Below are 14,289 nucleotides of genomic sequence, written 5' to 3' on the forward strand. Positions count from 1 at the left end.
ACAAGGAGAGCACCAATTATTATATGTCTTCACTAGGTATTTTCTGCTGTCAATCTTAAATCATCTAAATGGGGCATTAAACACCAAATTATGGCACCAAGCAGTAAGAGAGCCTATTTCAATCCATCTGCTTTGAAGTGTTACTTACCTCGTAAATGAGCTTGTGACAAAGAGCATTGAAGACATTACAAAACTGAGAAGGGAACCTTTTAATACTCCAACTCCAGAGAGAAGTTCTGCTTCACAAGGCCCATGCCCCTGAACAGTACTGTTTACTATGTTAAGTCAAAACATCAAGGCTACACAACACATATGCATTTATGCCAGCACTTAAGAGACCTTTGGTTGATTGCTTAAAACTAAGGTAAGGAGGCTTCTGAAAAGAGCAACTAGAATTTGTGCCAGCACACTAGCACTTCAGAGCAGTTATCATTTGGAAAACACTAACCGCAGGACCCTTGCTGAAGCAGATGGCTTCTATTCAATTCAAAAAAAGAACCAGTGAAACAAAAATACCACTTAAAGCCTCAGATCCTTAACAAAGTTATTTTTAACACATATTTTCAAAGGAGTTGACCTCTTTAGCAGGGGACAATTCAGCTTTCAGTCTATTTTATGAAAAATTGCTATATTGTATCTGTATTGCTGTCTTCACACCACCCCCTAGTGATTGCTCAATTATTTTTATAGCAAGACTCTTCTGCCCTTTGATATTGACCATATATGAAATGGGTTTACTGCAGGTATTATGTCTAAAACACATTTAGGGTCTAACCCGAAGCCTAACAAGCAGAACCTTTGCTCCTTGCCTCTTGCAAGCTTTTCAGTTGTCAGCAATACACTATCACCTAACTGAAACACATCTACAGACTCAAGAAAGAGTTCAGTGCACATACTCAAAGTAAACAAAACCCCCTCTTACTACCTCCTCTAGCAATTCTTCAGAACTCACAACCTCTGTGAAGGCCATACAATAGGTCCCTATCTTTGAAGGTCTGCCCAGTTAGAAGAATCCTTTAACTTCCACATGATTTCACTATTAAAGCATTATAGAAGCAATTGCCATTTCACCATCCCCTTAAGTAGTTCACCTATGTTTAGAAGAAACTGGATTACCTTTTCTTTCAGCTACTAATTCCAGTTGCTAATCTCAATAAAGGCAGAAACACTATAGCATGAGATACAGAAAGCTTACCTATACCTAAAGCATGATGCTGCTGAATGCTGACAACAGCAATCCCATGAAGTGAATTATGCATACCTACTGGATCTTGTTTCAACATTATTAGGACAATATCCCCTTAGAATTTTGCCCTCAAACATTAAGATGCCTTACCTGTATTACAATACACTGCCTCAGTACAAAGGTAGTAGTTTTAAAATGCTGTACTTGGGTAACAATCAAATCAGAGACTTCATCAGCAGGGCTGCTGGAGCTGTCCTGTTTCAGTGTAATTCTACATACAGAACTTGCATTTTTGTTCTATACTGAACACACACGCAGCAGAATGCCCACACCTCTAGCACACAGCATGCAACATCCAGCCACTAGTCCAAATTTAGAAGACACTACTGCATGAAGTATTAGGGGTGTACAGCACAGTTTGCAGACCTGCAAGACCCCAGAGCCTGTCCTAACTGCTCAGGAACAGAAGACAAGTCATGCCCAACTCCATTAGCAAAAGCTCTATCTCTTGTCTACATGTTTTCTTCTCCTTCCAGATATATTCTACAGGTCTATATAATATAGGCTGTCACACAACCACATCTTAAAAGGACTTTTCAAACCACAGTTTGAACATCAGATGACAAAAGCAAGCCTACCTCCATGAACACAGTTAGGCTGTACACTACCCATAGAAAACTGACTGACTTCAAATTGATACTCAAGAGTAGTTTAATTATGAAAAAAATTTAATACAGTTAAAATAGTGCACCTATCTTGAAGTTCTCAAATGTTACAAAATGGTAACTTTCAAATCAAAACTAAAGGGGAAACCAGCATTTTACTGACATAGTTTATTTGATGTTAAAGCCAGATGAACAGCTTCTCTCCAGAACAATTATATCTATAGTTCTTCATAGAATAACGTAATCTGTAAAGGAAAAGACAGATCAGTGCCACATGATTAAAACAATTTTCATATTTGTACCCTTATAGAGCCTGACAATGTCATTCCCAAACAAGCCAGGTGAAACACACTGCCTTTGTTAGAAGGCCATTAAGGTTCAAAATTTTACAGTGCCATCACAGGAGGAAGTGGGAGCCTAAATGACACCATTTCTATAGAAGAGCCCAACAAGCTACAATTCCTTCACCAGCTTCCCACATAAGACATTATACTCACTACACAAGCTATCAAACACTGTTTCAGTTGCTTTAAAAAGTCATGCAGAAGACAGTAAGAACAAAGAAGTGCACTATCTTTTCTTCAGCATGCCTGCAAAAGGAGAAATTTAAGCCTTGTTTACAGTAAGACTTAATCTAAGTTTTTGCCACAGTAAATCTGAACTGCCTGATTTATTACTTCAGCCTGTATATTAATCAGGTATTTCATTTCAGTGGAAATCAATAAATTAGCGACTCAGCACTAACAGTCCAACTCTTGCACTAGGGTTTGTATCAGCACAGGAACCATGGACTTCATATAAATCAACATGAGACCTATGTCATCAGAAGGATGACAGGGTACTGAGCATTTACACTTAAAAGCGCATTCCAAAGTCATACCTGTTATCCCCTTTCCATCTGAAGTATGTTCATTTACTGAAAAAGAAAAAGCATTAATAAGATGACAGCTTTATCACATTTCTACTACTACAGAAGACAGAGCTTTGAGCTTTTTACTACACATCCAATAGGGTATTTTTTTTTTTCAATTTCCATAGTTAGTGTGATAGGAAAAACTCAAAATTTTTGACTACTGTAGAGGTTGAAGACTTAAGATTGCAGACATTCCCTCAACTCAAGTAGGACCTAACAATAGGTGTTTAGAGCTTAAGTAATACCCAGAATAAAATTGCACAACAATCAGTATACAGGATACTATCACTTAACATGCCTATCCACACTTGTCTTTCATCAAGGTTTGTAACTAAAAAAAGCATTTCTGTTTGGAAGGTTCACATGTGAAAGGCTGTCACAACCACTGCTGTGACACTAAAAGGCAGGGTGGGTTTTTTTTGCATTCACTCTCATGACCAACATTAGGTGAGGGGCATCCACATCTACTTGTTGCAAACTCTGCTGCGAGATCAGCTAACTACAGAGCTACAAAATATACTAACACAAACTACTTCAAACTACTTCTGTTGAAGCTGCAGGGGAAACAGAATGAGAACGGTGAAAGGAAGCAAAGAAAACTTTTCAACAAAAAGCACTTAAAGTCAGACGAACTCTTCTCAGCCAATTTTTGCAGAAAGCACATAAATTTGTCTTCAAGTCTAATGCAAAGACAGAGATTATCAAAACTGGTGAACAAGTATAAGCTAACCCATGCACACTTAGTAAATAAAAGATCCTTTAGAAGGACAGGAAAAAACTCCAATCCAAAGCAGTTTGCCTACTACTGAGATTGGATGCCACTCTGAGAAGTACTTGATACAGAAGTCACATCTCTATCTAGATAATTATCACAGCACACAAACCTGGTCTTGACCTCACAAGTGTTTGCATGCTTTAAGAGAGTTTCTATGAACTGGTCAGGTTTAGGAGCTAAAGTGAGTGTCATTTAATTGTTTTGTATTAGCAACAAACCGTTGTTTTGTATTAACAGCTACCTTCAAGTGCTAAATTCTTGAAGGGAAGAAGTTCATCCATACTACTGGTATGAGTACAACACTACATGACTCCCTTGACGTTCACAGGAGCATTTATGTTAGTGTTGCTACTACTCCAAATGCTAATTTGTGCTGTTAACTGGAAACAATTGTAGGACTTCATTATTGGAAAAGCATTAAAGCAGAACAGAAAAGGGTTCCAAACCTTATACACCACTGTTGCTGCAACAGTGGTTTACTTCCATCCAAAGACAAAGAACTTTACTTACACGCTATGGAATTTAATTTCCCAGAGCAACAGCTGTGGTTTGTGTCTTTACTTGGAATACTGCAGGCCAACAGTTAAATGTAGGTTAATGGTGACAACTGTTGTTTCCAACCACCGCTTCAAATGCACAAAACTGTGATGTGACTTACTTTCCAGAAAGATGGACAACTCCTTTCACACAAAGGTCAAACCACACATGCAATTGCACTGTACTACTTTGAATCAGAACCTGAGGTGTTTTGTCCCATCACCTCAAATCAGTAGCATTGAGCTGCTTTGCTTTCTTCTCATTTAGAATGCCTTATTGTAATGCTGTTTCACCAGTTTAAAAACACTTGTTCACCAGTAGCTAAATTTTGAAGTTGTACTGAATAAAGTTCATTATCTACTCATCTGAACCCTTTACAGGACAGAGCAAGTTTGAAACAAACATGCATACAAGGCAGTACAGTGCTTCAATTAAAGGATGGACATGTGATTCAGTGATGTACAATTCAGTCACCACATCCATGCTCATTCTCTGTACCTGCTAGATAACTTCATTTCTGATGAAGAATTCCAAGGAAGTAGGAAAAAAGCAAAAGTGAAGATTACTGAAGTTTGAGATGTCAAAGCACTGTAGTAGCTACATAACTAAGCATCAAATCCCATCACCCTATCTTTTCTTGTGAAGACACTTGAAAAAACCCACTTGGCTGCACAGCTCACTGGTTTTCAGAGGACCAAAAGCTGCTAAAGATAACTGTGTTCCCACTTCTGTTTTGCGGAGTTTTGTGGGTCATAATAGACAGCCTCTAGCCCCCACCCCAAGGTGCACACCTGACAAGCCACAGAACACTAAGTTCCAGCCAGGGCTAACACCCACTATCTTGAGAATCAGTCTTTTAAACACAGGATAAAGTAGGGGTTATATCTTATTTCTATTTACACGCTGACCTCACTGCCTACACCACCAGACATCCTTAACAAAATGCCCTCTATAATTAACAACATAAACAACGATCATTTTGTGGAGTAAGCATTAGACATTTAGGTAGTTTGAGTAACAAGCATTCGTTATCTGTTTTGTATATTGCAAGGCTGAGTTATGAGATTAGAGCAATACTGTTAGAATTACAAAGAGATTTAACTTTAGTTCAAGTGAAATGTAGTAAACAATCATTCCAGAAGCACTGCTTCACATTTTATCAGCTAGGCTTGCAGCAGTGAGGAGCAAAACTAAGCTACTGAGCTGGTGAGAAGCTATACAACACCACACAGATTACCTTCTGTTATCCAGTAGAACAGGTGGAAAAAATGAAAGAAAAATAACATTATTCTGTTGAAGAACTTCTTATCAACATTTCAAAGGCAACATTCTCGCTCCAGCTTACAGGTAATTCTTATCATACCTTTTTGCCAGCACCAACATTTGCCTTGGCTGTGCCTCTGACTTTCTTCATTCTGTTCTTGCGCTCCTTTCGCTGCTTCCTGGAAGTCTTCTTCTTTTCATACAAGCCATGCTATTAAAAAACAGTTAAAGTTGCACTTAACATGGTTTCAGACAGTAGTTTCTCAATTCAAGCTCTATTACTTCCAGACTCTTCAAATACCGTTTAAATTTCATCTAGCAGTTAAGTAGCAAGACAAATTCACTAGTGAATCTAAGTGTCAACACAAAATATAACCACTGACGTAATGGATGTATCAGTCACATCTCTTAGGCTTCTTGAAGACTTCTCACAGCCATTAGTTATCGCTCCCTGCTAAGCATCACTGGCAAGATCAGTTTTGCCACTGCAATTCCCCTAATGCACAATAAAACCCCCTTACTCTAACTCCAAAATGCAGAGGTTAGCCAATGCTGTCTTAAGACCCCTTATATAACTGAGTACACCAGCAGTACTGTTTCACAAAGATTTTAGCTTTTACATGTATAAACTATGAACCGTTATAAACCCATCTTAAATGTTTTCAATTTACCAGAAAACAACCTACCCTGGCTAGCCTGTGCTTTGGTTCATTTTTCTTTGCATAGTCCAGGGAATCATAGATCATGCCAAAACCTGTTGTCTTGCCACCACCGAAATGAGTTCTGAAGCCAAAGACGAAGATTACGTCAGGAGTTGTCTTGTACATTTTTGCCAGCTTTTCCCTGATTTCCGTTTTGGGGACTGTGGCCTTCCCAGGATGAAGCACATCAATCACCTAAGAAGGAATTTTCACGCGTTATATCAAAGGAACAGAAAGTCAACATCCAGTACAACAGCCAGGTGCTGCAGTCTCACCTCGCGCTTAACGTTTAAACTAACCCACCTTAGCAACAGAAAGTATTATTCATTTCACATGACAGAAAACAGCTCACCGCCCCACCATCAAGATTTACCTTTCACATCTATCAACACATAAAAAAAGCCGCAAGCTCTTACAGTAACAACTCCAGAAAATGTAAAAGCCCCTTACTTATAGCAGCTGAAGAACAGCTGCAGCCCAGAAACAACAAGCAAACAACTATGGACAATTTTCTGTGCTCTTTTACCATCTGCTTGCGCTGAAGCAGTCTGTTTGTCATGAACTTCCTGGTTCTGATGGTCACTGTGTCGTTCTGCAAGGATAGAAAATAGCAAGACAAACCAGTAGTTAAAACTGCATCTTAATAAATGTAGAAATAGCTCGTAGCACACTAACAGTCAGCGGCCCCATAAGCTGCTACCGGAGAACACATAACCCAACTGTAGCAGCCCCAGCTACAGAGTGCACCCACATAAAGTACACCCTGACCTGTACTCGCGGTCAAGCTCGGTTTCCAAACACCGCAGCAACACGCACCGCTCCGAAAAGCGGAAGCAGCTGTAATGAATGGCGAGCCAGGCACTACGGGAACACAACGCGAGTTTCCTGAGCGCACCCGCACCGCGGTGCTTCCCCACGGGAGCAGCCGCCAGACCCGCAGGTGACACGGCCCGCAGCGGCCCTTCAGCGCTCTAAAGGAGCGGAACATTACGCCGCTACGGACGCTCAGCGCGGCCCCTACGGCCAGCAGCAAGGCGCTGCTGCAGCAGGCCAAGCCCACGCCGCGGCCCGCACGCCGCAACTCACCCTTCACACCCAGCTCCGACGCTCAGCGGCCAGGCCGCGGGAGCTCTGGCTGGAAGCGGGTCCGCGATCCCCGCGCTCCTATTTCCCCCCATACCCTCACAGCCTGCTGCGAGTAAGCCAGCGCAGCGGAGCCCGGCGGCTCAGCACCACGGCGGGGGCAGGATGGCGGCAGCTCGGGGTGGATTCCCGGCGCCGGGCACTCACCATCGCGGCGGTAGCAGCCTCCCTGCTAGCGAGCGAGAAAAGGAAGGAGAAGGGCCGCGCAGCCAATCATAAAGCGGCGCAGGGGCCCTTCGCGCGGGGGTGGAGCTACGCACAGCGGCGTCTTTGGCAGAGCCGGAGAGGCAGCGAGGCTGTCTAGTGTTTGTGCCGGAGGAGCGAGCTAGGGGCGGGGCCGGCTCTTCGGGCTGTGAGCGCGGCGCGCTGTGTGCTGCCCGGCTGCGCTCCCTGGCCGGCGCTGTGGCGAGGCGAGCCAGTTGCCCAGTTGGATGCAGTGGCAGGACGTCATGCGCGCCGGCGCGCGGCTGGTTTTACTCTCCCGCCACACTGTCGTGTACTGGTCGCAGGGACCAGGGCGTGTGTCAGGGCTGCCGTGGGAAGCCGAACGCAGAACCGTGAAGCGAGCAGGGCAGCACGGTCCCTGGCACGGCGGGGAAATAGTGGCACTCGAACCGTTACAGTACCGCGGTGAGCCTCAGAGTGCCCGCGGTTGCTGGTGGAAGCGCGGCCCTGCTGGCCGCTCGCAGAGGGGGGCCCGGAGGCCGTCCGGGAGAGCCCTAGGTGTGCGCCAGCAGGGGGCGCTGGAGCGAGTCCGCTCTGCGCCGCCGCGCGTGTGCCGTGCGCCGCCGCGTTCTGTGCGCCGCCGCGTGTTCCCCTGCCGGAGGCTCGCGGGCCGCCACCGGGCCCCACCGCCGCAGCCATGGTGAAGGAGCAGTTCAGGGAGACGGACGTGGCCAAGAAAATGTGAGTCTCCCGCCGTCCCGGGGCTGCGTGGTGCTCCGCGGCGATCCCGAGGGGCGGGCCCGGCGGCTGCGGCCAGCGGAGCTGCCGGCGTGAGGCACATCCGTTGCTGGCTCCCGGGAAGGAGCTGATCGCGCGGGGGAGCAGCCCCTGGCCGCCGTTACGGCTCGTCTGCTCTTATCTCCTGCGCGGACCTCGGCTTGGGCTGCTGGCCGGGCCTGGCGGGGGGCCGGGCCTGTGGCGGCTGGAGGGCTGCCCAGAGTCACCCCCCAGCACCAGCTCACTGCGGGCAGCTCAAAAGAGCCTGCTCCGGCCGTGCTGTCAATTAATTGGGCTTCCTCTGCGCTGCCTTTTTTATACGTATGTTTGCATGGCTGTAGTTACTCGTATTTCCACACCTGTGTGCCTGTGTACATGCATTCACGTGAAATTTCCCACCCTAGAAGCCACATCTGTTTTGGCATGAAGTCGCCAGAAGAGATGCGTCAGCAAGCTCACATCCAAGTGGTCAGCAAAAACTTGTATAGTCAGGACAACCACCACTCTCCGCTGCAGTATGGAGTACTCGACCATCGGATGGTGAGAACCCTTTTTTTTGCCCAAATCATCAAATACATTTGGATGGCTCAAATCTATTGCTCATTCAAAGTATGGGCAAATGTATCTCTAGTTGAATTGCAGAGACACAGTAACTGCTTTCTTCTTTCTTCTTCTTTGGACGGTTCAAGAAAAGGTTCTTTTGAGGTGCAAGATTTAAGTTCTTTCTGCCTAGTTGTTGGGAGACCCAGAGAGATTCATTTACAAGATCCCATATTGTAGATTAGCAGGCTGTAGATTAGTTGCAGAAGCAGTATGAGTTAATGTCACTGATTTCATTAGGGCCTGTGTGTGAAAGACAATTTTCTAAACCTTTGTAGTGAATGTAATGCTATTGGCATGTTTCTGATGTGGGGGAAAAAGAGTACATGCTGCGGGTCAGCTGTCAGGATAGCTGACTGGCTTAAGAGCCATTGTATTTTTCCATGTATTTGGTTAATTATACCTTGATGGTTTTTTACATGTCTGTTTTTTCTTCTCCAAGGGAACCAGTGAAAAAGATCGTCCCTGTGAAACCTGTGGAAAAAATCTAGCTGATTGTTTAGGGCATTATGGGTACATTGACTTAGAACTGCCCTGTTTTCATGTTGGATACTTCAAAGCTGTGATAGGCATCTTACAGGTAAACACAGTTAATATTGGTTATCAGTTTCTAGTCAAGAAAAAGGTAATTGTTGCTAAAGGTGATTATTGAAAGAGTAGTTGAGAAACTTAACCAAAATTAGGTTGTATTATAAATTTATCTTGTGCTTTATAAAATAAATGTATTTAAATGGCAGTCAGTTTTGAAATATATCTGGTTTATTTTATATAATTTCAGACCCATTAATCCATTATTTTTCTGCAGTAATTTGAATTAAATGTATGCAGCGTAACTTACCTTTTAGGACATCCTAGTAAATCCAAGTTCTGTTTGCTTTTATCTAGATTTTTAAGATCCAGCAGAGCTTGGATAAGGATTTGCATCATTGACTGTATTCCCCCCATGTACATTTTTTTGTGTATTTTAGCATATGAAATGGTCTTTCAACCGAGACTGTTGTGTTTCATTCAAAAAGCTGCACTCTGTTGAAGAACAGGAGTTACAGCAGAAGGTGGTGCAGCTCTGAGTGTGTCTGTTAAACAGTTGTGTTTATGTGCATTTACATTTAAGATGATCTGCAAAACTTGTTGCCGTATCATGCTGTCAGTGGAAGAAAAAAAGCAATTTTTGGATTACCTGAAGCGACCTGGCCTTACATACCTTCAAAAGAGAGGGCTGAAAAAGAAAGTATCTGAAAAGTGCCGAAAGAAAAACACTTGTCCTTACTGTGGTGCCTTTAATGGTGAGTGTTGGCATTAGCAAATACTGATCACTATCTGCTCTGACAGTCTTTACCTTGATGGCTGAAATAGACACCAAAATCAGAATAGGCTTGCTTGTTCTACAGCTAATGGGTATTCTCTCTGGCCTTTATAAAGCAACAGGTAACATCATTCTTAATCCCAGATGTGTACCTGCTCACCTCTTGCTTATGTGGATAGAGTCATTGTGCTGTTTTGTTTCTTAGTTTCGTGTTGTATCTCTTCATGGCAGTAACCAATATTTGATACTTGGTTAATGGCAAAGAAACCCCTCTTTAACATGGTTTTGAAAATATTAGAAGTTCTTGTCAGTGATCAGTACCTTAACTTAGAAGCATTTGTATGCTTTGCTTTAGAGTTAACTTCATTTTTCATTGTCCTACTAAATAGGAGTGGTTTTTAATATTAGATGTGGTTCCATCCTCTTAGAGGGTATGTTCTGCAGCTTGGCAGTATCTGAGCTACAGTGATCTTGGGTTACACTGGACTCTGTTCTTCAGAGAAGAGCATCATAATAAGATTTCACTTTTTTCCAAAATACAGTTTTTCCTTTCATGTACTCTGATCAAGTGATACTGCTCTTAAAAGTCTTGCAGTGTTACAGATTCTTAGTGGATAATTAATTCAGAACTTAATTTTTTCCATTTTTAACCCATTAACATTTTGAGTTGCCTGAATTAATAGACAGCTCCTTCATTATAAGTGCCACATGTACATATAGGGGGCAGGAAAATTAGGCTTTTACAAAATTAAGTGGTAGTTCACCATACTTTGGTTAAAAAAAAAAATTTGGGAAGCACTTATACTAGTCTGTGCAAGTTCTGTGTTGGTTTTATTGTCTGTTTTGGGTTTTTTTTTGTGGGTGTTTCAAAGCAAAAAAGAGCCCGTGTTTATTTGCTTTCAGGAACTGTGAAGAAGTGTGGTTTGTTGAAAATAATACATGAAAAGTACAAGACCAATAAGAAAGTGGTAGATCCAGTAGTATCTACTTTTCTTCAGTCCTTTGAAACTGCCATAGAGCATAACAAAGAAGTAGAACCCTTACTGGGAAGAGCTCAGGTGAATTTTATTGTGACTTAAATTTTCTGTTGGTTTTTGTGCTTGAAATAAAAGGTTCTAAATGCAGCAGCTTAATCCTTGTGGTGATACGCAGCTTTCTGTCTGTGAGGAAGGGGAATATTCTTGGTGTGTCAAACTTCTGTAAGTGAGAAAAGGAAGAAGCAAGGCCTGTGGAAGTTTTGTGTGTGCATGCAGATTTACTGTAGCTTTGAGATAATTGCAGTGCACCGAGTTTGGGGCGGGGGGAGGGGGATGTTGAGAAGGAGAAAGGAAACATAATGGTCTGACCGTATTTTTTCATCCAGCTTTGCATTATGTGTGGTTTCCTTCTGGTCTTTGAAAGCTGGGAGAATCCTGAGGTGCAAATTTAGAAAAAGTAGCGAGTGTCTGGAGTTTCTTACGCTGCAGCAGTAGCTGTATGGAGAGGAAAGAAAGTATTTTTTAGAAAGAGAGTCTAGAAAGTACTGTAATTCATGTTAATTGCTACTAGTAAAATAATTGTAACATACCATAAAATTGTTGTGAGAGGTTGAGTTGCTTTGACAATTAATTGAAATACCCTGTTAACAGTTGTAAACACTGATTTAAAGGAGAAAAAGGAAGGAAAGAAAGCAAGTTAGTAACTGAGATACTAAAAGAATTGGCTCTGAACAAAACGCATTTTTGTTGGCATTAATAGTTCTTAACTATTTGTCTTTTTTAAATACTTTTAGTTTTGAGCAAGGAGTAAATACGGGAAGGGGGCAAGCACTGAAACTGTTACATGATGGCTTGTTCTCCCCTTTCTCCAATGGATTTTGTAGGAAAACTTAAATCCTTTAGTAGTATTGAACCTCTTCAAAAGAATCCCAGCGGAAGATATCCCTCTGCTTCTAATGAACCCAGAAGCAGGTAAACCTTCAGATTTGATCCTCACGCGACTCCTGGTGCCTCCACTGTGTATCAGACCCTCTGTGGTGAGCGACTTGAAGTCTGGCACCAATGAAGATGATTTAACAATGAAACTGACAGAGATAATTTTCCTTAATGATGTAATAAAAAAGGTGAGTTACCTTCTAAGTTCTGAGAGAACGTTGTTTTCTGAAAGATTGGGTTAGAATTGAATATAACAAGTAGTTTTGCTTGTTTTGCTGCTTACAACCTAGCAAACACTCTGTACTGTACTGCAATTTTATTGAAAGAAATAAAGAAATGTGCTTCAGATGGAGTTGGCTGCTTGCAGTGTAGGACCTACTGAAGATCTGGTAGATCATAAGAAATGCTTTTTTCCATTTGAGTTCTGGTTTGGGCCTGGGAAAAAATACAATTTAAACAAATATGTAATTTTGTGAGCATTTGTCTAAAGTCAGAGGTAGTCAAGGAATTTTTTTTTTATTCTCTTTGAATGACATTACGCTATAGCACTATGCATTGTGGTAGAAGGTATCTTGCCTTTTGAATTCAGAAGTATGGAATTTTTTTAATACTCATTTTGAACGAAAAGTTGTACTTATCTCAGAAAAATCCTCGTTACGTATGTGTTGTTATATGTATTTTCTGAACTGGATTACTGTTTTGTTTAGCATAGGATCTCAGGAGCCAAAACACAGATGATTATGGAAGACTGGGACTTTCTTCAATTGCAGTGTGCCCTGTACATTAACAGTGAGCTCTCAGGAATTCCTCTCAACATGGCACCTAAAAAATGGACCAGGGGCTTTGTACAGAGACTTAAGGGAAAGCAAGGTTTGTCTACAAAGTTTAATTACTTTATAAATTAGGCCACAAGTATTTGCTATTCTAAAGCATCTCTCAAGTACTATTGTGTTGTGCTTCAGTGTTGTAGCTTGAAAGATTTTCTGATGTGCTGTCTTAAGAGATAATATTTTGTAAACAGCTTTTATAGAGAAAATGTTTTCACTTGCTTCTTTCATTAGGTCGTTTTAGAGGTAATCTCTCTGGAAAGCGAGTGGATTTCTCTGGCAGAACAGTCATTTCACCTGATCCTAACTTAAGAATAGATGAAGTAGCAGTGCCTATTCATGTTGCTAAAATACTGACCTTTCCTGAAAAGGTGAGTAGTATAGAACCAAAACGTCTTGTATACTTTTTGTTTAACCAGCCATCAGTGCTGTCATTCTTGAAAGCCATACTATAGAAGACTATGCAAGGGAGTGAATGTATTACTTGATGTTCAGAATGTTATCAGTGGCATTTTGCTGGTTCTCTTGCTTCTGGTAAGTGAAGTTTGTATTGTCAGAAACATGTACTGTGAAGGCACATGGTATAAGGAGTAAGAAGAGTTTTACTTTATATTTTTTGAACTTGTGCTTATATGTTTGTTGGTATATCTGAGGAGTGGTTGTGTATTTTTATTTCTGAATTTACTTCCAAAATTTAAATTAATTTTTTCTTTGATATCCTGCTTCTAAAATTGGCTTACATTTTCCTTCTCTATTCCCTCTAACCTGTTGCCTTCGGCAGCTGGAAGCTATGAGAGGGATTGTCATTTGACCCTAAAACTTGAGAACACAAAAGCTACTAGCAAAAGCAAGAGGTCCTGAAATGTTTTCCATTTGTTTCTGATTGAAGTCTTCATCCAACAGGTGAACAAAGCAAATATTAATTTCATGAGGAAACTTGTGCGTAATGGTCCTGATGTTCATCCCGGAGCCAACTTCATACAACAAAGGCACACACAGATGAAAAGGTATCATGCTTACCTGTAATGATTCACTTTTAACTCTCCATATCCACTTGTTCTTACAGCTGTGTGAAAAGAGTTACAGGGATTAGAATTTATTTTTACAATCAATCATAAAGGGCAGTAACAAAAAAAAAGAAGCCACTATCTCTTCAGATTTAACGTTACAATTTTTTCTTTAGTTAACCTGTTGGTTTTTAATTTAAATGAACACACTAATCATAGTGAACTTCAATTAGGTTTTTTTTTGTGTGTGTGTGTTTTTGTGGTGACTCAGTCTCATTCAGAACAGAGGGTGTAGTACAGTGTTAAATGAAAAAAGGCAGCTTTAGGTAAATTTTGCTGTCTGTGTTCGTGGCAGTATAAATCTGCAGTCAGTTTATGGTAGTAAGAAATGATAGTATATGAGTGAAACTCCATGTACTCCTTGATGCAATTGAAGCAATATTTTTGTTTTTATAAACAGACTTTTTTCTTACTAGATTAACTTAAAACTGTAGCTTTGTTTTTGTGACATTAG

The 14,289-nt window shown here is 41.6% G+C and overlaps 2 protein-coding genes across 2 annotated transcripts in view; one reads left to right on the forward strand and one right to left on the reverse strand.

The window, feature by feature from the left end:
- Window positions 1-1,879: 1,879 nt before the first annotated feature.
- On the reverse strand, window positions 1,880-7,355 carry RPS24 (ribosomal protein S24). The gene is made up of 6 exons (XM_084264413.1): window positions 7,331-7,355; window positions 6,567-6,632; window positions 6,026-6,235; window positions 5,440-5,550; window positions 2,732-2,767; window positions 1,880-2,096 (listed from the first exon to the last, which is right to left on the reverse strand). Exons 1-5 carry the CDS (start codon window positions 7,331-7,333, stop codon window positions 2,765-2,767), a joined length of 393 nt encoding a protein of 130 aa, XP_084120539.1. The 5' UTR covers window positions 7,334-7,355; the 3' UTR covers window positions 1,880-2,096; window positions 2,732-2,764.
- A 690-nt stretch (window positions 7,356-8,045) lies between these two features.
- The window catches only part of POLR3A (RNA polymerase III subunit A), a gene marked incomplete at its 5' end in the record, with an annotated part of 31,049 nt that continues 24,805 nt past the window's right edge, over window positions 8,046-14,289 (forward strand). The window contains 9 exons of the mRNA XM_084264311.1: window positions 8,046-8,089; window positions 8,530-8,665; window positions 9,168-9,305; window positions 9,837-10,008; window positions 10,932-11,086; window positions 11,890-12,129; window positions 12,649-12,811; window positions 13,003-13,139; window positions 13,672-13,775. Coding sequence (XP_084120437.1) covers window positions 8,046-8,089; window positions 8,530-8,665; window positions 9,168-9,305; window positions 9,837-10,008; window positions 10,932-11,086; window positions 11,890-12,129; window positions 12,649-12,811; window positions 13,003-13,139; window positions 13,672-13,775 — 1,289 coding nt within the window. The remainder of the gene's footprint in view (window positions 8,090-8,529; window positions 8,666-9,167; window positions 9,306-9,836; window positions 10,009-10,931; window positions 11,087-11,889; window positions 12,130-12,648; window positions 12,812-13,002; window positions 13,140-13,671; window positions 13,776-14,289) is intronic.

This window comes from Gallinula chloropus (assembly GCF_964237585.1).
Source record: "Gallinula chloropus genome assembly, chromosome: 5".
Lineage (NCBI taxonomy): Eukaryota > Metazoa > Chordata > Aves > Gruiformes > Rallidae > Gallinula > Gallinula chloropus.